At 37.7% G+C, this 23,834-nt stretch overlaps 5 protein-coding genes and 1 long non-coding RNA gene across 6 annotated transcripts in view; 4 read left to right on the top strand and 2 right to left on the bottom strand.

Moving 5' to 3' along the window:
* The window catches only part of LOC126911223 (uncharacterized), a 170,530-nt gene that overhangs the window by 89,489 nt on the left and 57,207 nt on the right, over window positions 1–23,834 (bottom strand). The window lies entirely within an intron of this gene.
* LOC118275066 (3-oxoacyl-[acyl-carrier-protein] reductase FabG-like) lies at window positions 1,355–2,275 on the bottom strand. Its single transcript, XM_035592917.2, has one exon. The coding sequence runs from the start codon at window positions 2,231–2,233 to the stop codon at window positions 1,478–1,480; it is 756 nt and encodes a 251-aa protein (XP_035448810.2). The 5' UTR covers window positions 2,234–2,275; the 3' UTR covers window positions 1,355–1,477.
* Window positions 6,389–7,361, top strand: LOC118274902 (3-oxoacyl-[acyl-carrier-protein] reductase FabG-like). Its single transcript, XM_035592668.2, has one exon. The coding sequence runs from the start codon at window positions 6,411–6,413 to the stop codon at window positions 7,164–7,166; it is 756 nt and encodes a 251-aa protein (XP_035448561.2). The 5' UTR covers window positions 6,389–6,410; the 3' UTR covers window positions 7,167–7,361.
* On the top strand, window positions 7,996–8,901 carry LOC118275088 (3-oxoacyl-[acyl-carrier-protein] reductase FabG-like). The gene has a single exon (XM_035592946.2). The coding sequence runs from the start codon at window positions 8,082–8,084 to the stop codon at window positions 8,832–8,834; it is 753 nt and encodes a 250-aa protein (XP_035448839.2). The 5' UTR covers window positions 7,996–8,081; the 3' UTR covers window positions 8,835–8,901.
* LOC118275087 (3-oxoacyl-[acyl-carrier-protein] reductase FabG-like) lies at window positions 9,276–10,579 on the top strand. The gene has a single exon (XM_035592945.2). It carries the CDS (start codon window positions 9,448–9,450, stop codon window positions 10,201–10,203), a length of 756 nt encoding a protein of 251 aa, XP_035448838.2. The 5' UTR covers window positions 9,276–9,447; the 3' UTR covers window positions 10,204–10,579.
* On the top strand, window positions 12,403–13,270 carry LOC118274951 (3-oxoacyl-[acyl-carrier-protein] reductase FabG-like). The gene has a single exon (XM_035592760.2). The coding sequence runs from the start codon at window positions 12,488–12,490 to the stop codon at window positions 13,241–13,243; it is 756 nt and encodes a 251-aa protein (XP_035448653.2). The 5' UTR covers window positions 12,403–12,487; the 3' UTR covers window positions 13,244–13,270.

Genomic DNA, 23,834 nt, shown 5'->3' with positions numbered 1-23,834 from the left:
GTGTTAAATTATTATCAACCAGATATTAATCACATTTTTGCTTTACATTAGGGGATTCTCCGGCAGATCAATAATGGGAAATGATAAATGATAATTAGTTTTCTGGAATCATGTTTTAATCTCGTTTAAATAATAAAAGAATATCAGACATAAATAGGTTAACGTTAGACACGAAGTAGGCAACCAAATACTATAGACCAAAACTACTTATATTTCATAATTTTCTTTTTCAATTCCTCAAAACATGTTCACCATACCCTCGGCAACCCTGCGTTGTCCGCCGGGAGGACACCGATGACTTGTCATTAATAACGACAGTAGAAATGTATCAAAAGGTGACACCCGTCCCGACGTCTGTCTCGGCCCTTATTTATGATACCAACAAACAATATTTATTCGCGTCTATATGCCGCGGGCATTAGCCTGTGACGGACGTGCGTTGTTTCAGACATTGATACACCTTGGGTTTCATTAAATTATCTAATATGTTTATGTAAGTAAGTGGACAAAATATCGTAGGAGATTCTAAATAGAAGATTAGACTAGATCTTTCAGTACTTCTTTTTTAATGTTGCCCACTCTTAAATGGTGTAAGTGCCTAAATCAATTCGATCAGAGTACTTAGATCAATCCGAATTTCTGAATTGTTTGACTTATTATTATTTAACATTCATATATAACAGACCACGACTTTAATAATTCCTAGTTAATAATGTGGAGTTGTGTCAACTGAGAATTTCGAAATTTAGTATTTAAATAATATTTTATCGAATCTGCAACTTACTCGATAGTCGTGCTCACCACCCTACCAAACCGTGCGCACCGTACCAAAGAATTGCCGCTGGTCAAATTGACTGCAACATTTCACACATAATTACAGAACAAATAAATATTCAAATAATCAAAAATAAGGTGGAAGCACCAATTCGCGTCACGTCACGAACAAAATATGGCCATACAATTTACACAATATCGTCATATGTCAAGTGTGTCACAGATCCTCATGAGGCATCTACCCCAATTACTGTTAGAATTGTTTCACACTGGCTATCTATTACCTCCCTAGCACCCGACTAGGGAATTGGGACACGGTTGTATGATAAAAAATTGTCGGATCTGTCGTAACCGTCACATTTGTCGTATTCTTGGGGAAACGTCGCCGTGAAGTAATTACTATGATTGATATATTTGTGCGTATTCGATTACAGTGGGTGTTGTGGATGTGAGTGTAATATTAATATTTGGTACAGTGTACGTGTATAGGTACATTTACCCTATTATAATAAACGTCAAGGCTGCCGTTTTATTACAAATATCTTTGTAAGTCATCATCGACCTATTTTCAGTAAAAAATAAAAGCGAAAAACGAAAGCAAAATATAATATGCTGGATGGAATACACATACATAGATCCAATAAACACTTGTTTTCCACGTAATGCTAATAATCTACTGACATTATTTCTTCACCAACTACTTTCAAAAGTTTATGAGCACTCCATTATCTACACTATATTCAGAGCCTGTAACACCTTTAGCTTTATCACTGGCCAGGAACAAGATCACATCAGCTACTTCTTCAGGTTCCAAAATTCTTTGTAACGCAGTAAGTACCGTATGGTCATCAACCTTTTTAGTACTGTCCAGGGTCGCCAACATGTGAGTCCGCACAGGACCTGGACTCACAATGTTCACTCGAACGCCAGAAGCTGCCAACTCCAGAGCCACGCCACGGGAGAAGTGGTTCAGCGCTGCCTTAGAGAGACAGTACATCATCAGCCGTGGTGTCTGCACATACGTCTTACCGAGTACGCTGGATATGTTGATGATGTTCCCCTTGGTCTTAATCAGGTGCGGTGCTGCTAAGCTGGTCAAGTGAATCACTGCACGTAGATTGACATTGATCACTTCGTCATAAGTCTTCATCACGTCTGGGCTTGTGAGCGTCGTGTTCTTCAGCACGGCAGCGTTGTTCACAAGGATATCCAGTCTTCCGAACGCCTTGATCGTCTTCTCGATTATAGTTGGCGCCTGTGCATCATCAGTCACGTCTGCTTTGATGACGAGGGTCTTGCTGCCGTGTTGCTCGCATCGCTGCGCCACCGCCTTCAGTCCAGCCTCGTTCCTACCTACGATGGCGACGCTGGCTCCTTCTTTAGCAAATTGTTCTGCGGTGGCTGCTCCGATGCCAGCGCTGCCACCGGTGATCAGCACCACTTTGTTCTTGAAGCTCATGCTGTGACCGTTGTGACCGAGATATGTCAATGGATTGAGGCTTGTCTTAACTGGTTTACATCATACTTATAGACGCACTTATGTTACAGGAAGTTTTGTCGCGTGACATGACATTCCCATATAATGGTTTTTTATATGCATAAAAGATGTCATGCGACAGAATATTAAGTAAAATCACACAGATTTTTCAGTCATCTTCATTATTTTCAACAAATCACGCTTTTAGGGGTTGTTATAGGTCTGATAGGTAAAGAGTTTTTCATTATTTTCAATTACAACTATTTTAAGTTTTTTTAGTGTTATAGCATTTTACTTTAAGATAACCGCTAAGGAACTGAACTGATGTTCTTTGCTAATGGCTGTGTTTCCCGGTGGGCACAACTTGGAAATGTTAAGCCTAGGCATCAGGCGGTTTTTAATCGTTTAGATATTAAAATAACTTAGTTGTATTGCTTTTCCGGAGCTGCGAACTACCTAACGGGTTATCGGGGCTCCGACTTGAAAAGTAGGAGTAGGAACGCGGTGGTTTTTAGTCAGTAACACTCCCTCACTCCTCGCCCAAGGCGGGGGAAGTCACTAGATCATTTTCCCTCCCCAAAAAAACTTGTATTGCTTCTGAATAGCTGTCGAGTGGCAAATAGTATCCTTAGTAATCTACGACTAAAGATGTAATCAACTGCAATTATGTCAATTACCTACAGAGTTATAAAATGGTGTAATTGATCGTTAATCACTGTTTATGTTTTATCCACGTTCATGTTGTATGTATGAAGGTACTTCGTGCAATCATACCAAAGTAAGCATCTACCGCCATGACGACAAGTACCGGTTTTATAATTTTTCCTTTGTGTTGCTTTTATTGATGGCGATTTATATGCATATTCATTGACTGTCATAAACTAGGCTCCAAGATTTTATTGAAAATGGGAAATACTTAGTAAATATTTATTTGTTTTTGTGTTTTTAGTCCTATTCAGTATAATAATATATGTACTTACGTCACTAGCCGCGAATTCCAATTCAATAAATCAAAAATGACCTATGCAATTTTGACTTTCTTATTTTTAAAAATCGTTGCCCCACACTAGAATTTTCTTCTGTGTCGTGGGAGCGTTTACAAAGATACAATTTACACATACCACACCCAGTCCCAAAACAACCATTTAGGTATGTGTATCACACAATAAGTTGCTCCATGCGGGAATTGAGCCCGCTACACGTTGCGCGGCAGTCGGTTGCCCGGCCAACTGTGAAGTCGATTTTTTTATTATGAATCCCTTGCACCTACCATAGGAAGTACATTCTGTTGAGTATCACATACACACAGACGTAAAACTTACTATTCCATGTCCCTAGAAACTAAACACTAAGATTCACTATAAAACCAGTACAAAAATCTTGCAAACTGCACTTAGTTCCACCATTATCCAAACTTGCAACATCGTTTAAGAACCTCCAATCTTAGTGGAAGGCAGTGAAAGAGAGGATAAGTGGCAGTGTCGTCGTGTTAGCTAATAACCAACGTAAATATTGCCAACAGTCTTAATATTAAAACGACGTAAAGTGAGCATTAACAAAATGGCTGCGGGTTATGCATTTTTTAAATGATTTGAGAGAAGTTCGGTGGTTATATTAACTTACCTATATTTATGCTTGTTTGGTTTTTATGGTATAGGTAAGAAAGGAACAGTAACCTTAGTATGAGTTTGCTTTACGTTTAACGAAATTGAAACGTGAGTGCGTTCTCGCGCTCTGATTGGTTGGTTCATTCGCGCCGGCCAATCAGAGCACCGAACTCTCTCTCGAACCCGCAACAAAAGAAGAATCATAGGTGTGTTGACGAAGGACTATTCCTTCTTAAAAGGTGGTCAACACACCTATGTGTACGCATTTTTCTTGAAGGTTTGAACGTAAATGTAAGGGGTATTTTCTTAAAGGGCCATCAGCACAGCATCAGTGCTAACAAAAAGTATCTTCATTGCTAAGTAAAACTTAGTTAAAGAATAATAAAAATGCTACCCGGATAGTACCAATAAATAATAAGTAGGTACATGTAGTGTATGTAAACAAAAAGCGCCAAAAACATAATACTGTTAGCGACGCTTAAGCCAAGGCGATACCAAGACGCTCTAAGGAGATAGTGCTGGGGGTCATTGCAAACAAATGAGGGGTGTAAATCCTTGCCCCCACCCCGCTACACCCCGCCCAGCCCCCACAGGTAGCACTTGCTCAACCCTTTCTTGGCTAACATATGGTTGTTGTACCTTCGATTAGTGTAAGCGTTGGATGAGAATAAATTAAATTATTTTGACTGTTCAAAATAATTACTGATTTTAATAATGATAAGTCGTAGATTGAATTAAATAATGATAAGTCGTAAAAATATTTTACTTAGTTGATATAAAAAAGTTAACGAAATCGAAAAATTCAACAATGCTTTGCTTAGCCTGCGTGTTTTTCAATAACTACTTCATCATTGGGCAATACTTCTTGCCCGTAGTATTTTATTACTTTATCGTCCACTACTGAACATAATCCTTTTCAAGAGCACAACACTGAGTTTAATCACCTATGAAATTTTAGGAGTGATTTCGCACTACGCCCGATCCGTGTCGAATTTGCATCCTTAAAAGTCTGTCTGGTCAGTCCTCTAGTGAAGCCATTCGTTCGTTTCAAAGTATAGATTAGATTCCTATGCGATTAGAACGAGCAAGAAACTCCATAGATCACTCTTTTCAATCAGATTCTCAATACAATTCTTAGTTACATTATTTCGGGTTAGACGTAGTGACAAAATCGCTCTTAATATTTAAATTTCAGATCCAATAGTTTCCAGTCATTGTGCGCCAAGCAGGAGCGCGCGGTTAAGACACGTGAAGTGTTCGGACGCCCGGTCGGATTTATAGGCGCACTGTATTGGTTCCGTTAGGTTACCATGTACTATACTGACGGTACCCTCCAGCTAAACTTACCGTCATATATCTGCCTCACATAGTCCAGAAGGTATTGTTCTTTTAAAGGTATTTCTTTATAGAACTTAAGGTACATCTCGCCATTCGTAGGTATCGTTCTTGAAATTCTCGTTTTATAGTTGCTATTATATAAGATCATCATCAACAGCCTTTAAGTGGCCACTGCCGACCAAAGACCTCTTCTCACACGGAGATGATTTAAGTATTAATCAACACGCTAGCTGAACGAAGATTGGCGATTTCAAAATTATAATGGGAAATTATAAGCCAAGGTTTCCTCATGATGATATCCTTCACAGTTTATCAGTAGGGTCTGAGTAATCTTAGAAGGTACATATAACTTAGAAAATGTCACATTGATACATGTCGTTGATAGGTTTTGAAATCTTTCATGCATAAGGAGCTGGTATCTTAAACCTCCGGGACACATAAAATGAAGGAAAGATTTTCGAAGTAGAAACTACAACAATCGGGACAAATTATTTAAAGTAGTCTGTTTTATATCAAGACGATATAAATATAACTTATAATATAGATACTTATCAGTGTAAGACGCAGTTTTGGCTTAGTGCATATGTAATCGGTCCACACTTAATCATTTCTGTGTTACGACACTTTTATATAAAAGAAAATCGTGTTAGTTACACTCAAGAATGGCTATTTCGATTTGGCTGAAAATTTGTGGGTAAAATTTGAGGATACTTTTTATCCCGAAAATCCTACAGAAAAAAGCGCCAACGAAGTCGCGGAAAGAAGCTAGTATTAGATATATCTTTTTTTAAGGGGGGAAGATCATCGACTTCCTTCTCCCGCCTTAGGGCGAGGCGAGGGGGAGTGTCAGACTCTTACTGACTAAAAACCACCCCGTTCCTACTCCTTCTTTCTGAGCCAGAGCCCCTGTAACCCGCTAGGAAGTAAGTACTAAATAATAGTAACTACTAAATAGTAGTATTTTTATTTTTATCATGATATCTTTGGACAAGTTAAGCCTAAGTATCTGTTTGATTTATTAAAAACCTGTTACATAATGTCAAAAAACTTACAAAGATACATTGTTAATTACACCTGCCATTTCTACGCTATCAGAACAGTAACGATATACCAAAGATATACTTTTTTTTATGCGATAACGCACCAAAATATAAAGCGGACTAAGACAATTAACTCTTGATACGTTGATAGTCTTCGGTCCTAACAGTCGCAAGATGAGTTTTAAGAACAAAGTTGTGCTGATCACCGGAGGCAGCGCCGGCATCGGAGCAGCCACCGCTGAACAATTTGCTAAAGAAGGAGCCAGCGTCGCCATCGTAGGCAGGAACGAGGCTGGACTGAAGGCGGTGACAGAGCGGTGCGACCAATACGGTAGCAAGACCCTCGTCATCAAAGCAGACGTGGCTGATGACGCACAGGCGAAAACTATAGTTGAGAAAACGATTGAAGCATTCGGTAGACTGGATGTCCTTGTCAACAACGCGGCCGTGTATAAAAGCACTTCGCTGTTGAGCCCCGACATAATGAAGATTTATGATGAAGTGACCAGCGTTGACTTGCGCGCTGTCGTTCACATGACCAGCTTAGCAGCGCCACACCTGATAAAGACTAAGGGGAACATCGTTAACATATCCAGCGTACTTGGTAAGACGTATGTGCAGTCACCACAGCTAATGATGTACTGTCTCTCCAAGGCAGCGTTGGAGCACTTCTCCCGTGGTGCAGCTCTGGAGTTGGCAGCTTCAGGCGTCCGAGTGAACATTGTGAGTCCAGGTCCTGTGCGTACTGCCTTGGTAAAAATCTTGGAGACTGAGAATATAATTGAAGATGTCTCTTTAACTACTGCCCTACATAGAGTATCGGAACCTGAGGAAGTAGCTGATGTGATCTTGTTCCTGGCCAGTGATAAAGCTAAAGGTGTGACAGGCTCTGACTACGGCATAGATAATGGAGTTACCATAAAGTTCTGAGGGTGCATTTGATGGTGGTCAATTTGTTCGGAAAAACATATAGGTGCACAGTTTTTGTTATGATTACTGTTCTGTATTTTCAATAGAAATGGGGATTGTGTGATTGTTAAGTAAAGAAGTTTAGTAGATTACTTAAATAAGATTTATTTGACTCATATTGAGGATTGAATAAAAGCAATTATAAATGCGAAGGTATATTGTATTTTATTTGCTCATTAACTGTTAAAGGTCATCATTATCATCATCTAGATTATTATCTTGATCTTAAGTTTTATCTTATCTTTTATTGTTATAAGTTTTTAGAACAATTGCAATAAACTAACATACAATCAGAAAGGATGGTACACCCCACTATGTATTTAGAGACTACTCAAGATAACTCAATTTACTTCCATCCATGTGTTCCTAACCTGTGTTATTGATCAAAGACCATTTTTTTACATTTTGTTAGGCCAAAGACCACTATTATTATTACTTTTTTCATGTGGTCCTATATTAGTCGTGAGGTTTGTTTTAATAAAAATAGTAACTTTTTTTAATCAGAAATTAGTTTTTTTTTTTAAATATGCCACAGAGACCTTTTAGGTTTAACTGTGGTCCACTCGTGGTCCACAGACCACCGGAAATATTCTGTAAATGTAATTGGAATATTATGTTGGATAGATGATTCCAGAGATACGACGAGGTTTGCATTTCATAATCTTGTTAGGTATAATAAAACATACATTTGTGATAAAGACTACGTTTACATAACCATAAAAATTATGATTAAAATGAAGCCAATATCACCAAAATAAAGCTGATAAATTAAGAATAATCAAACAAGATAAGGTTCATTAGCAGATATAATATACATTATACTGAGCTCTAGTACAGTGCACTTTACAACGTAAAATAAAGCTGATATAATAAAAAATGTCGTTCGCAAATAAAGTCGTATTAATTACGGGATCAGGATCTGGAATAGGAGCAGCTACGGCTCTATCATTCGCTGAAGAAGGTGCTCATGTTGTCATCGTTGACTGCAGCGAAGAGAGAGCTAACGTCACAGCAGAGAAATGCAAACAATTCGGTAACAAAGTGCTTGTTATTACTGCTGACGTCTCCAAAAAGGATGACCTTGATAAGGTTATGAAGAAAACAATCGAAGAATTTCGAAGACTTGACATTCTAGTGAATAATGCTGGTACTGTAAGAGAAGAAAGTATACTAGATGGGACTCTCATCGATACGTTTGATGATGTTATGAATGTGAATTTACGTGCGGCAGTAGTGTTGACGTCTTTGGCTGCTCCTTATTTAATTGAAGCCAAAGGTTGTATCATCAACACATCAAGCGTAGCAGGTGTGGAAGCACGAACAGGGTACAAGTATCCATCCTACACTATTTCAAAGGCAGCTTTGAACCATTTCACTCGTATATCTGCTATGGAGTTTGCATCATCAGGCGTTAGAGTGAATGCCGTTAATCCAGGGCCTTGTTTCACGAATATTTTTGCCAACTCAGGGACTCCTGGTACTTTTGAAGGGTCGGATAAATTTACTGCTCTGAAGAAAATATGTGATCCAGTGGAAGTGGCTAACCTGATATTGTATTTAGCCAGTGATAAGGCTAAAAGTATTACAGGGTGTTGCCATGTAATAGATAATGGTATGGCATTATTGTAATGTTGTTCATTATAATCAAACAGTTATGTCTGTAATCCTTTGGGTGATTAAATGTTTTTATAAATTATTGTTATTTGTTTTTATTGACTAAGCAGTGGATGAACTAGGAAAGTTTCATTACTCTGGTATCGTATATAGAATTCTATTTAAAGAGATCTAAGGTCGCAGTTTCAATAATGTTTTTGTTAAAAACGAGTTATTGTATGAGTATGAGTATTGAAAAAACAAATATTATACAATAACCGCTAAACCGGCGCCGGCGCAGCGTTGTCATCCTTGGTAAGCATGACAACGCATTATTTACGCGAATACTGAGTGTGATTGAGAACACTGGATTCCGTAAAACTAAGAACACTTTAGATCATTATGTAATTCTAGATATAATAAAGATTACACCTTAATTAAATTTTTATCTGCGTACTCCTAAAATGCAAGTTCAATACAAGGTCATGTATTAACTCAGTGAAACACTAACACAAATAATGTGTTATGATTAGACAGAAAATTGCTTCCTACTTGGGCAACGGAACTCTAATATTAGTTCAATATGATTCGGCATTAAATTGGTCCGGCTTAGTGATCATCCAAACATCGTGTTGAAAGGTCGCCTAACATGTTCGCAAATAAAGTGGTACTTGTAACTGGCGGTAGCTCCGGTATCGGTGCAGCTGCTGTGAAATTATTTGCTAAAGAGGGCGCTTCTGTGGCCTTCGTGGGAAGAAACGAAGCCAAGCTGAAGGAAGTAGCAAGCAGTTGCCAGCAGCACGGAGCCAACGTCCTGGTCATCAGAGCAGACGTCTCCAAAGACGAGGAAGCGAACACCATCGTACAACAAACTGTAGACAAGTTCGGGAAACTCGATGTACTCGTCAACAACGCTGGAATAGTGCGGCATGCGAGTATATTGGAAGCTAATTTGCTGAAGAAATTCGATGAAGTCATGAATACGAATTTGCGTTCAGTCGTTCATCTTACTAACTTGGCTGCACCACATCTGGTGAAAACTAAGGGTAACATAGTGAATGTATCTAGCGTGGTGTCTACATCTACGAAATTTCCAGGGATCATGTGTTACAGTGTTTCCAAAGCTGGTTTGGACCATTTTACAAGAGCTGCAGCATTGGAGTTAGCTCGTTCTGGAGTAAGAGTGAATGCTGTGAATCCTGGACCTGTTGAAACAGACATTATATCAAATTCTGGTTTGTCTGAAGAACAAGTTCGCAATGCAAATCCTGCGGCTATGACTGTTACGGGCAGATCCTCAGACGCTGATGAGATTGGTGATCTGATTCTGTATCTGGCCAGTGACAAGGCTAGGAGTGTCACAGGATCCTGCTTTGTTATTGATAATGGATATTTGTTAAAGTGAGAAATAAAACTACAATTTATCATTGTGCATATGCCAGTAGACCACCTTTTTTCAATGGATTTTCGATCTTATGTCAAAATCATAAAGTAGATAATTTATTAACAAAGACAGATTGAGTTGGTTAAAGCATGTGAAGTATAATATGATTTCATTTTATAAAATCTTTATATGGTTGGAATTACTATAACATTGTTAGTGTTACTTGGACTTTAGCATCCATCTTTGTATGTATAAAAACATTGTTGATCTGATTTATGATGTCATGGTGGGTATTTGCAAAACTACTGTTAACTATTTAATGTAGTTATGAAGTTAAACATTGTTGTTATTACTGTATTTTTTCCTTATCTTTATTATAAAGAAATTTCAACTTCGATTTTTGTTGTATAATTTTTCATCTACCCCTTCTTATTTGTAATAAAATCTTCATCAATATAATGTTCAGAAAATTGCATTAGTTTTTTAAACTCAATAGGAATTCTCATATCGTCACATTATAGGGATAACTTTGAAAAATAAAAAAAAATATTTATTATGACTAGAAGTAACCTTGGAAATGAATGATGATTATTGATATAATGATAAAAATTAAAAGATATTCTATTATGTAACAAGATTGTCTACGCCTCGGTAATTGACTATTGAGGTGGTCATGGATTCGATTTCTGGATCGGAAAGGATAAACATCTTAGGGCGGCCGTACACGGACTGCTCGAGCGGTCGGCGTCGACTGCTTGAAGCCGTTGACGGCTTGAAGCGGTCGCGACTGCTCGAGCAGTCGTGTGTACGGCAGCGAATGAATGGCTATAGTTCATCGCGCAGTCGCGGCTTCAAGCAGTCGGTTATAACTGCTTGAAGCAGTCCGTGTACGGCTGGCCTTAGTACTGTCTAGTCTGAAATCGTACCCAGTAGTTTGCAATTGGTTTTTTCCCCGTTGCGTAATGGGACGTATGACATACGCAATGGTAGTACTTACCTACGTAGGTGGTACGTGGTAAATGCAAGGTAAATTAAAGCTTTGGTTTTTTGTGGTTGAAAAATTATCAATCGTCTCATCTCGTCCTGGGTGAGTCGTGTGGGATTGTCAGACTTTTTCTGACTAAAGGCGACCCCTGTTTCATCTTCATCTGATGACTTTTCCATGCAACCCCGGTCGAAATGAGCCTATGCTTGACCAGACTGTTCGAGTAATCAATGAGTGATGTTTTGTTGTAAATTTTTCGAGAAAAAGTCTAAAATCATTGTGTTTATCCATGATCCAAAAATGTAGACACCAAAGCGCCTGTAGAAATTTGCAATATTCACACATAAATGCAAAATCACTATACGTTTACTATAAGTGGCAAATTGTACTATATTTGAAGCTACACTTTGGAACGAGCGCCTAGCTTCACTGACGGACAGACTGACAGACTATTATTTATTTATTCTTTATTTGTTTGTTGACATTTCAAAAGTACTTGTTTATGGTTTAATTGGAATAAATGATTTGACTTTGACTTATGTACTACAGAAAGCTCTAATATAAATACTTTCGACGATACATTGATTTGAACTATCTTGTGACGTTACAATATACTACATTTTATAAGTAAACGTGATGAGACGACTCCTAAATTTTCATCTAGGTTGTTCTTCATCTAACTGTAATTGTAACCTTATATGACAAAATTAAAAAAAAAGTGTCTCATATTTTTTAATTATCTAACTGACGGACTAATTAGATTTTTAATATTCATACCCTGTCTACTTACCCTATTATTACTTAGTATCGTGACATATACTAAATTAGATGTTCATCATTATCGGTTTAGATCCACAGTTGGATGTAGGTAACAGGTAGATTTGTTCACGCTATTAAGTTTGATCTTTAAGTCTACGCATCCAGGTCCTGCCAGTCAGATTGTGGAAATAGTCACGATACTTAGGTGGTCATTCTGTTTGCCTAAACATATATCTATACTTAATATTGTATATTTCTCAGGAATTTATTCCAACTATTTCAGTGCAAAAGGAAACGTTATGGAATTAATTGTGTCAACGAACGATGATACGATGACGATATTTTTGATGACGTCTGTTTTGCCTACAGTTATGTATCCAATGATAACAAAAACGCCAAACGAAATGATTTGCAACTGATACTACAAACATATTTTTGTAATATTATTTACAAATCATCTATCTTCGATCGACGATGATTTCCAATATTTTCTATGATAAAACCATGTATTTAAACGTTGTGGGTTGATTTTGTGACATACAACATTTGGTGACGTTTAACATGTTCGCAAATAAAGTGGTACTAGTGACGGGTGGTAGCTCCGGTATCGGCGCAGCTACGGTGGAGGCATTCGCTAAGGAGGGCGCTTCTGTGGCCTTCGTGGGAAGAAACGAAGCCAAGCTGAAGGAAGTAGCGAGCCGCTGCCAGCAGCACGGAGCCAACGTCCTGGTCATCAGAGCAGATGTCTCCAAAGACGAGGAAGCGAACACCATCGTACAACAAACTGTCGACAAATTCGGTAAACTAGATGTACTCGTCAACAACGCTGGTATTCTACGTCACGCAACTGTTCTAGACCCAAATTTAATAGATAATTTTGATGAAATTATGAAGACTAATCTGCGACCAGTAGTTCTCATTACCAGTCTGGCTATACCACACTTGATTGCTTCTAAAGGCAACATAGTGAATGTATCCAGTGTTTTGTCAACATGGATCAAGTTGCCTGGTATGATCTCGTATAGTATGTCGAAAGCAGCGATGGACCACTTCACAAGAGGTGCTGCAACTGAGCTTGCTTCTCATGGAGTGCGAGTGAATTCAGTAAACCCTGGACCAGTAACCACTGATATAAGGGAGACTTCAAACATGCCTACAGAATTGTCTGAAGATAATATTATAGAGAAGACTACAGCTTTGGGGAAAGCTGCCGATTCTGAAGAGGTTGCTGATATTATTCTGTATCTAGCCAGTGAGAAGGCTAGGAGTGTCACAGGGTCCTGTTATGTTATGGATAATGGTATGTATTTGAAATAGTGTACTTTCCTAGTGTTTATTTAAGAATTATATTGATTGTAATTTTCGATTCAGTATTAAATCATTGTACTTTTTTCTATAATTTTGTTGTTTTATTTTTAAAGCCTTTTTCTTTCTTATCACATGTTTGTATCCCGGGATCTCAAGGTACTTAAACCAGATTTTATCTTAGGTATAGGTTAAAAGATTCTGCGTTCAGATTTTTGTTTGATTGATTTTTTCGCAAAACATTGCATAAGGGCCAACAGTTTTTTATTTCAAAAGTTTTCCCTATTATTGTCTCCTGTGTCGTGTTTGCGTTTACAAACATACAATTTCACATGCACATAACACTTTGATACTCAGGCCCAAGAGTCCAAATAACAATTTGTGGATCATACAAAGTGTTGCTCCATGCGGGAATCGAACCTGGTACACGTCGCACAGCAGCAAGTAGCCCAACCACCGCGTCAACCGTGTATTTGAACTTCTTAAGTGTTAATAATGCAACTTGATTTTTTTTTTATTATCTTTGTCACAAAATATTGCATACTTACCTAATTGTATATTGAGTTTTCTTGAGAAAAAGAACAACTTTTTTTTCTGGAACATCTGTCGGAGATTCAAATAGATATACAGACAAACGGAAAACGGAATGAAGCTGCAAGGCTTTCCTTTTTCTTTTTAAAACACAGAACCCTAAAAATAGTCCATAGTCCATAGTCCATGACGGTTTGACTGGATTCAAATGAGAAAAGTTTGAACGAAATCCACTGTTGACGAGTCAATATTAGCTAGAGAGGCTACAATTTTATATTTGCAGTCTACAATAATAACGTTTGCAACATTCTAGACCTTATTCTTCCTAGGATAAAGTCTGAAATCATTATTTAGGTTTTTCATCGTAGGTATTTGTTAAGTGTGCAGTTTCCCAGCTTACCGATGAAGTTTTTTCTAATAAGAACAGTTGCAACGGAATATTTCTATTCAGCCTGTGATTCTGTGATTTTGTTTATTATAGAATTCAGAAATAATTAAAAAGGACTACTTTAGTGAAATTTTATTATAACTTTCGTGTGACATCCTAAATTAATTATTATGTTATCGGCTTACTCACGTGGCTAATCCCCGGAACTACTGATCACATTTGAATAATTATTTTTGTGTTGCATTTATCGAGGAAGGCTGTATACTATAAAACATCACGCTATGACCAAAAGGAGTAGCTAATAACTGATAAAAACTAGGTGAAGTTGCTTAAGAGTGCTTTACCGCCAGAAATGTCCTACGTAGCTGTGCTACGAAGATGCTACAAAATAATAGTTAAACTGAAACTATGTGTCCGTTTCCACTGATACTACGCTGTGTGAGGAAGATGCGCAACTCGAGTATGCGATGTATCGATAGTAGAGAAGCCATCCATAGTATACATCTTTTCATATATAAAAAAGATTAGCTGAGTCCGTCCTCACCAGCAATATGATTGATGAATACCAAATGTATCCACAGCAACGTAGTATAACACATCTCTGGTGGCAAAGCAGCCTAATTCTTCTCGGAACAAAAATATATATTATTAGTGACAGATCAATACATGCTACTCACGAGAAACCCAAAACATATCTAAGCATCAATACCAGAAGACTCGCTCGCCACAACAGAGCATTAACGCATTACATTTAAGGCGTGCGTCATCTAAATTCATAACCAACGTTAGCCGTCTTATTGAAAGACGAACCGAGTCCATTGTCTTTGGATCACGAGGATATAATGCTGATATTACTACGTATTGTTGTGCCGTGACGGTCTGACCGACAGCAACCCATATATTCATCCTATTATGTGATCCTGAATAAGGCGCTCTATGTTTTTGGGGGTATACGGACGGGTAGGGTGGCTAGCTGTTTTAGAAATGGTTATTTGTTTATTTATAATTCTTGGAGAAATTAAGTAGTGTTGGATTCTGTATTACACTTAACAAAAAAGGATTATAAGTACTTAATACGTAAGTGACATCCAAACTTGCTAAAACTGGACTAGAACTTTACTAATTTTTTCTTTAACTACATACTGAGAAAGAAAACTGTCTGCCGTAAATACTACAACTAGCTTAGGTTCAGGGTTTGATCCCTATGAAGGGATGACCCTAAGTGTACAAGGTTTCATCTCCAGGCAACGTAAAGCATAAGCAAGCATTTTACGATTCCTGAAGTCTAAGGAACAGTATTATTTGCTTTGATCCCAAAGAAGATGGAGTTAATAACATCGACCTTATTTCCGAACCGATCTTCAAATCTTCAAGAAAAGAGCGCACTCCTTTTTTAAATGCCGGCGACGCACCTGTGACTCCTCTGGTGTTGCGGGTATTCATGGGCGGCACTGATCGCTTACCATCAGGTGACCCATCTGCTCGTTTGCCACCTATTCCATAAAAAGACGATATTTAAGTCTTAAAGTATAGGTATTTTAAACTAATCGGGAACCTATCATACTTGCTACATGCCCCAAATTTACTGTTCACCATCCCCTACTACCATGTGTAGCACTGTCTATTCGACAATTAAGATTCCTTAGTTCATTGTAATTACACCTATGCGGGTTTCTTAATGAAGTTAAAGGGAATTAATTATTTTAGGGGGCATAAATTTAATCTGGCACGACCTTTACTTATGACGGCACAATGCAGACCTTAACTTGATAATTGTATGTTATCTTTCAGTGTTAATCTCGTGTACGTAACGGAGCCTGTGCTTAAATTAAATTCGGAGCCATTTTTTATTTTTAGAAATATTTTTTATTGTGTTTCGTTTTTGATTGGATGTTGTTTTTGTTGGCTGTTTTTTTGATAGTTTGACTAACTTATGGATCACCTGACGGTAAGCAATCGACGCCGACATGACATCCATGGTCACCCACAATACTGGAGAATAAGTGGGTTGCTGGTTTTTTTGTGATTGACAATTTGTAGCTCTTTGTTATGTAATTAACTTTTTATAAGGTTTCTATAACAATTTTTAAACCTATTATTTTGAAATTCGCTGTGATGGATACAATCTGGAATTACCCAGTGGATTCGAAGAGCAGGAGTAGGAACAGGGTGGATTTTAGTCAGTAAGAGTTTGACAATCCCTTTCACCTCATTCTAGGTTTACCCCTCAAAAAGCCGTACGCCCCGTAAAGAGCTTACTTGTATCTCAAGTTTTTTTATGTTAATGTTTAACACATGTTTAACACACGAGGATATTTTACTGTTTAATAACCATATAAAAAATATTCTTCTAGTTTATCTAGCACAAAATACACTAGGTACTACAAACACACAAATACAAACAACACACTCTATTTCCGTACAGGATAACAAATAGACGTATGTGTGCGGTTGATTTTTATTCATTTGTAAGTCCCTGGGATCGCGGAGACATATTGGCTGGACCGGCTAGGAAATTGCATTCTACGTCGCACCCTCGATAATTTGTTCTATTTTGTTGAAGAAATGGCGTGTCCAGAGTTTCATTTTGTTGGTGACCAGGAATTGTCTTTAGTTACTGGTATGTTTGGTTTAATTGGATCGTTTATAATTATCGCGTCAGCATGCAGTAAAAATATGTATGTTATTTTATGCCAGACAATCTTGGTTTACCAATAGGTTAATAGTAGTTATAAAGGAAAGATTCATCATTGGTTATTTTATTACATATTATCAAAAGCGCCTTTTTGGGTTTATTAATTAAAATAAATGAATTTGATATTTCCAATGTACGAAGACAGAGTAGAAATAGCTAGTAGCCGCGTCGTGTGTCGCGGAATACTGCTCATGAATATAAGCCTCTAGCATGACTTGAAACTAGTCGAGTTCCTCGTCAAATAATAACGTGAGTAAGCCGAAAAACATAATAAATAATTTATTCATACCATAGTTTCATAGTCCACAGTCTGAAAGGTTATTCATTTTGGCTTTAAATCAACCATAATACCAACACCTCTAAACACAACACCTCCCTTCCCATCTCTTCATCATTTTAATTTGTCATTCGACCACTTAAGCGGTTCCATTGCAACTGCAATCATTAAAAGATTCGCTTCCCGCTCGACGCGTTTCTTAAACAATAGTGACAGTTGTCTATAGTGGCGCCATCTATTCATATCTCCTCCATCTAGCTCAGGTTTACACAATATTTTTTGTACAGGAAAATTATGGAAAATATACCTTATGTGGGAGGTCTTAGGAACTATTGTAAGCGAAGATCTAAGTTGGGGAATTGGTTAAAGGAAATGTTACCAATGCTTTCAATTTGAGATATAAAACATAAAAATTTACTTCATAGTACTATGCTGCTGCAACTGATATGAGATAGATCCAGAGTAAATTCTGTACTATTATTGAGAAGTTCAAAATCTAAAATTCATGTAACGACTTCTCTTCCTTTAGGTGAGGCGAGATGAAGTGTCACAGTCTTACTGACTAAAAACCACCCCGTGCCTACTCCTGCTTTAAGCTAGAGCCCCGGTAGACCCGCTGGGTAGTCCGCAGCTCTGAATCAGGCATCAGCCCAACTGGGCCCCATCTGTGGTGGTCTGGTTTTGGTCGGGCGGCACACTACCCTTCCTCACCGTCCGCAAACCCGCACTTACGGTGGCCGGAGATCATCTCGCGAACTATGACCTGGGGCCAAATAAAAACGGAACATATTAGGCAGTCGCCTTTTTAACCATTCAATAACAAAGCAATAAGTTTGCAAGTATGTATGTAAAACACTCCGAACGAAATCAAGAACCATAAGCAATCTTGAATCAATTGGTTGTCGTGAGAGCAAGGGTCAGACCCCATTCAAACTTTAATGGCGATCTATTGAATAGAATCCAAAGATTTGGACACGATGTTGTTACAACACCCTAAGGGTCTTGTATTCGTGTTGATTTCGATGTAACTTATTCTGATATTTTAGGGAGATTTTTGTTTTATATTTAGTTTTCTTTGTGACCCCAATGTTTCTTAAAGTTGGATTGAATGCAAACTAAAGTATTTAGCTTTTGGTTAATATCTTTTACAAGAAACTAAACCAATTATGAAGCTTATTTTAAACTAGATACTTCCGCGCAGTTTCACCCGCTCAAGGCTTTTATTAATCGTAGCGTGATGTTTAATAGCCTACAAGCTTCCTCAATAAAGGGACTATCCAACACAAAAAGAATTATTTAATTCGGACCAGTAGTTCCGTAGATTAGTGTGTTCAAACAAATTATTCAGCTTACTATAATAAAAAAAAGTAAACTAATGAGATGAGGTCTAGATTATCTATCTAACCAACTATCACATTAAAATATTTAAACGATGCACACATACATTATTTCTGACATTTTTATTAACATAAAACCTATTACTTCATTCCAATATGCATACCCATCTAATTAATTGCGAAGCCACTCCTTTCTCCAATAATATATCTACGGCAATAAAGATTAAAAACAATGCAGAACAAATTACCTGTATGAACGGGCAACACTCACGCGTGATTAAAAAATGGCGCCCGAGGACGCATAATAAATTCTCGGGAGCTATTTTTTTTTTTTGTTCAGAAAGAGAAAACTGTCGTATTTCCCACTACGCTCATAAAATATACTGATGCCACGAAAATAGAACTGTACCCGATATTGTTTCTTTGAATTTTAAATATAAAAATACATTTTACGTTTGCCGCTAAAATTCCTAACCTCAACTTCTTATGGTTTGACAGTAAGAACGATATTGGCGCGAAAACTGTATCTATCGGCCATGTTTTACATTTGCAATGCATGATACGGTTTGGGGGACGAATGGTATTGGTATTTTAAACCACAATAACACCATCTGTTCGTTTGAACTCTGTACCCTAGACAATAAAGGTGTTTTTTGTTTATTTCAAGCGGGCATTTAACTTTGCCTGTCTCCGGGGCTCCCGTTTACGAAGTATGTTTGTAAATATTTTAAAATATGCAAATTAGGTTCTCAGTGAATGTGTCTGATGTTATTGTCGTTCTGTAGATTCATTGAATAATTGTATTTGTTTGTTTTTTATTTGTTACTTTGCCAAGGCAACTGCACAATAAATGTTGTGAAGATGCAAATATGTAGATATACGAATTAACAAAATTAGAAAAAGGAATAATTACGCAAATATTTAAAAACATAAATCTCAATGGCAATGCTGTCTTTTGGGCACCGTAACTCACGACTGCGATGAGTCTCCAATGATTCTTCGACGCTCTAAGTTAGTTTAAATTTGTTTTCCTATTTTTTTTTTATTTTAGTGTGCAGTACATTCTCCTATAGTTGTTTGTTAGTTGGTAACGGAGTATTGTTAATCTGAACTACGAAATCCAATCCCATCAGAGTAAGCGAGTAGTGAGTAGGACCTACAAAATGTAACTCCGGAGGAACTGACAGTAAAGTGCAAAAGAAACGAAAACTGTATAACTTGACGTGTGAGACTTCAGCAAACAAAACCATGTGAATTGTACAGGGAGCATAGAAACTATGGATGTGGTGCTAAGCTTCTGTAGACTGCCTTTGTGTTCCTTTGCTTGGCGTCCGACCAGAACTTGACCCGCGCCTCAAAGAGCCATCAGACCACCACAGAAGGAGTAGGAACTAGGTAGATTTTAGCCAGTAAGAGTCTGACACTCTCTTTCACCTAAAAAAAAAACATTGCATTTTTTCCCCCCCTCAAAAAATGCCTTTGTAAGCATTTGCCCTGACGACCTCTTGTAGTTACAAGGACAAATGCAACAGAAAATGTAATCTGTGAAATTGACTTAAGTTACATCTTCGTATTCGCCAATCAGTCTGTTTGTTTGCACCCAATTTCATTAAAAAATAATCAAACAATCACATATACTTACTAGCTTTTGCCAGTGGTTTCGTCTGTATTCCCGTTGGATAAAATTCCTATTCCTACCCCGGTATCCTATCACACAAGTCAGCTCATACAGGGTATATCTATATACCAAATTCGATCAAAATCAGTTAAGTAGTTTCAGCGTTGTTGATGGACAAACAAACAGTTATGTTAGTGTGACATAAGCGTTGTTTTTTTTTAATTAGACACTTGTTACAGCATTAGATTTGGGTTAATATGTAGAGGAATGAATAAGGAAATACATTGCATACCTAAAAAATTTGTGTATTGAGTTGATACTAATACCATATCCAAGTTATAGTAACTCCAGCACCTGTGCATCACAGCTATACGAATACTAGACATGGGCACCTCCCCTTGGAGTAGCCGAATGAACTCTCGTTTGTAAAAACAAAAAACTTACGTTTGTCTATCAAAGAAATTGAGTTTGGTATAAATCGTGGTGATAAATCGAAGTAATCTAGACACACGGCAGTGTATCCGCCAAGTTCGAGAAAAAAAACCGACATCTTTACTACTACAGCCAGTACCTTATTCTTACAGTCTTATTAGCTAAGTATTACTTATTTTAACTCTTACTTACTAAAAACCAGCCCGTTCCTACCTGCTTTTAGAACCGGAGCCCCGGTAACCTGCAGCTCTAGGCAAACAGTAAGCATAAGTGTCCCTAATACTATGGGAAAAGTGAAAATATAAACCCAACAATGATATGCCAGGGACCTAACCAAAAACCCCTTTTGTTTCAAGTATCATAATCTTTCATCATGAAATACCTATTACCCTTTAAGTCCATCATCACATCATGTAATACCTATTGTCAAATCGAGAATCGAAATCGAGACTCGCAATCATGCTCATAATCCTACGAAACCCGGAGCACTCATCCCGGTGTAATTACGTCGAATATTTTCGGATACACTCAAAGTGGAATCCTCGAGTGTTGCCATATTCAAAAATTTCAATACAAACCGCAACGCACTAGTTAAGCTTGTGAAATACAGCGAGTAAGAATGTTGTATTCTTTATTTAGTGTTTATTCACATAACAGTAGTATTATTTATCGGCTTTTATTGAGCAATCTTTGCTGGTCGAAATTAGAGAGCCTGCACGGCTGCCTGACTGCACGGTTAGCTTGGTGGTTGGGCAACTGGCTGCCGTGCAACTGGCTGCCGTGGAACGTGTAGTGGGTTCGATTTTCGCACGAAACAACTCTATATGTGATCCACAAATTGTTGTTTCAGGTGTGGGTGTGGTGTGAGGTAACGTTTGAAAACGCTCAAAAAATAATTAAAACGCTAAATAGAGACACAGAGTAGATGCTTAATAAAGCAGTTTGTCATAATATTTCAGAAGTACAGTTAAAAACCCTAAATTAATACAATTAAACCTGAAAATCGAATCAAAATAACTATATCACAGACACGACACATGGTACACAGCAGCTCGTACACTGACTGCACATTCTGTTTAAATTAGTTAGCAGTTCTTAAGAACAGTGTGTCATGTGCATTACCAGCGCTGGGCATAAGTTTCGTATGTCGAAGTGCAGATGTGAAGCATTTAGTTCACAGCCGGAGTAGTGAAGTAAAGTATGTATTTACCTAGTAGAATATTTTGAACTTTCGTCAAATACCTACCTATGCTTAGGAGCGAACCTATTGCCAAACACATGGGACTTGTAGCACAAATGGTGAAAAGTGGGTGTACATTGTGCATTGGCATCACATGCCGGAATGTGCTCCTCTGCCTACCCCTTCGGGGTTAAAAGGCGTGACGACGATGCTATGAATACGTTTTATTAATTCGCAAAAAGGCTGGAAACACACTTTTAGCTCTTTTGGTGTTGCGGCTTCCCATGAGTGACGTTGTTCACTTACCATTAATGATCAAAACTGATCTTAAAGGTAATCGATTAGTAGATCACAGAAAGCATTATTTGCACGACCGAATCTTAAGGAATATCCCGTGCGTAGGGCTCGTCTCAAAGAGCCATCAGATCACCACAGACCGGGTCGGCATCAGCTCTTGGACCGCCTAGATCTGCGGACTGCCTAGCGGGTTACCGGGGCTCCGGCTGGAAAAGTAAGAGTAGGAACGGGGTGATTTTTAGTCAGTAAGAGTCTGATATTTCCTCTCACCTTGCTCAAGGTTGGAGAAGACATTGGAGCTGATTTCCCCCTCAAAAAAAAAAACTTAAGTAATAAAAAAAAACCCATCTAAAAAAAAAAACAAATTCAATAAAAACAATGACTTAACAAAACAACCCGTTCACACACAAATAGATTCTTAAATAGAAACAAATGATACACAAAGCGTTTGTCACTATTAAATGTAATTGTATGAAATCACAAGTTTGTATAGGAGCGGTGGACACAAGGATTTCATTAGATACTTATCATGCATACACACATATTACTTGACCGAGGGGACGATTTTTTAATTCCACTAATAGATTAAAATGTCTGTTATGATATTTGGTTCGTATAACATGACTAGTAAAATTGTAACCCTCGTAGTTTTTGTAAAAATATAGGCTGCAATTTGACCTAGTCGTATGATTTTGAAATGAGTAGTGTTTTGGCAGTAATTACATAAGATTCGTAGTCTGCTAACAAATCGTATGATTTGTAAACTAATGAATATTTGGAAAGCAGTAAAATTGAAATTGTGGTTTATGATGTTGGTGATAGAGTTAAAAATGTTTTAACAATAACTTAATTTCAAACAATTTGTTTAAATTGCCGCATCTTGTGGTTTAAGAGAAGCAGACTAGCATTATATTGTATCATCATCATCATCATCATCAGCCTATGGCAGTCCACTGCTGGACATAGGCCTCCCCAATTGTATTGTATTGTATTGTATACGTTTATACAATATGGGACCTTCATTAGTATTTTTACCATCTGAATTTACGATTACTCTTCTCGAGCAAGAAGTATTGAGTATTTTTTGGTATAAGTTGGTAAACTAGAATACGGATTACCTGATGGTAAGCAATTGCCGCCGCCCATGGATACCCGAAACATCAGAGGCGTTATAAGTACGTACTTGGCTTTTCAGAGGTTAGGAATTCAAAGGTAGTAATAATTATGATGGACATTTATGTTTTAGGAGTAAAACATACATCATTGTCTTTTCATACAACTAACAAATAAAACCATTTCAAAAAAGTAAATATAATTCTAAAGTAAATATAAGTAAATAAAATGTCTTTAATAGAAAAATACACGTGACATCATCACGTTGCTGTGTCCAATTTGGAGTAGTTAAGCTATATCACACATTAGCTATAATCCAACCGCGCCCGCCTATTGGCTGACCTCCATTACAGGCGTAATATTATTTTAGATGTTTATGGACGCGTATTAACAATGTCATAGTAATTGGTCGAGTAGTCGCAAGTACGACTGCCGAATAACGGCACTCGGGCTCGATTCCCGGGTCGTGCAACGTATTACTGGGCTATTTTCAGATTTTCGCAAATTGTTCGGTAGTAGCACGGAGTCTGGAATTGTGTCCAGGATATGGCAATAGGCTCACCCCGTATTACATGGGACTTATAACACAAATGGTGAAAAGTGGGTTTCCATTTTATAGCGGCAATACGTGTTATAATGTTCACCTCTGTCTATCCCTTCGAGGATAAACGGCGTGATGTTGTGTGTGTGTGATGACAGTAATTACCAAACATCATAATTATTTTGTGACCATTT

This window comes from Spodoptera frugiperda, chromosome 11, assembly GCF_023101765.2.
Source record: "Spodoptera frugiperda isolate SF20-4 chromosome 11, AGI-APGP_CSIRO_Sfru_2.0, whole genome shotgun sequence".
In the NCBI taxonomy this organism is placed as follows: domain Eukaryota; kingdom Metazoa; phylum Arthropoda; class Insecta; order Lepidoptera; family Noctuidae; genus Spodoptera; species Spodoptera frugiperda.
Note: the sequence above shows the minus strand (reverse complement) of the source record. Positions and strands in the feature narration are given on the sequence as shown.

Excerpts from the sequence above, each read along its gene's own strand:
- LOC118275066 (XM_035592917.2), bottom strand. The coding sequence starts at position 2,233 with ATGAGCTTCAAGAACAAAGTGGTGCTGATCACCGGTGGCAGCGCTGGC.
- LOC118274902 (XM_035592668.2), top strand. The coding sequence starts at position 6,411 with ATGAGTTTTAAGAACAAAGTTGTGCTGATCACCGGAGGCAGCGCCGGC.
- LOC118275088 (XM_035592946.2), top strand. The coding sequence starts at position 8,082 with ATGTCGTTCGCAAATAAAGTCGTATTAATTACGGGATCAGGATCTGGA.
- LOC118275087 (XM_035592945.2), top strand. The coding sequence starts at position 9,448 with ATGTTCGCAAATAAAGTGGTACTTGTAACTGGCGGTAGCTCCGGTATC.
- LOC118274951 (XM_035592760.2), top strand. The coding sequence starts at position 12,488 with ATGTTCGCAAATAAAGTGGTACTAGTGACGGGTGGTAGCTCCGGTATC.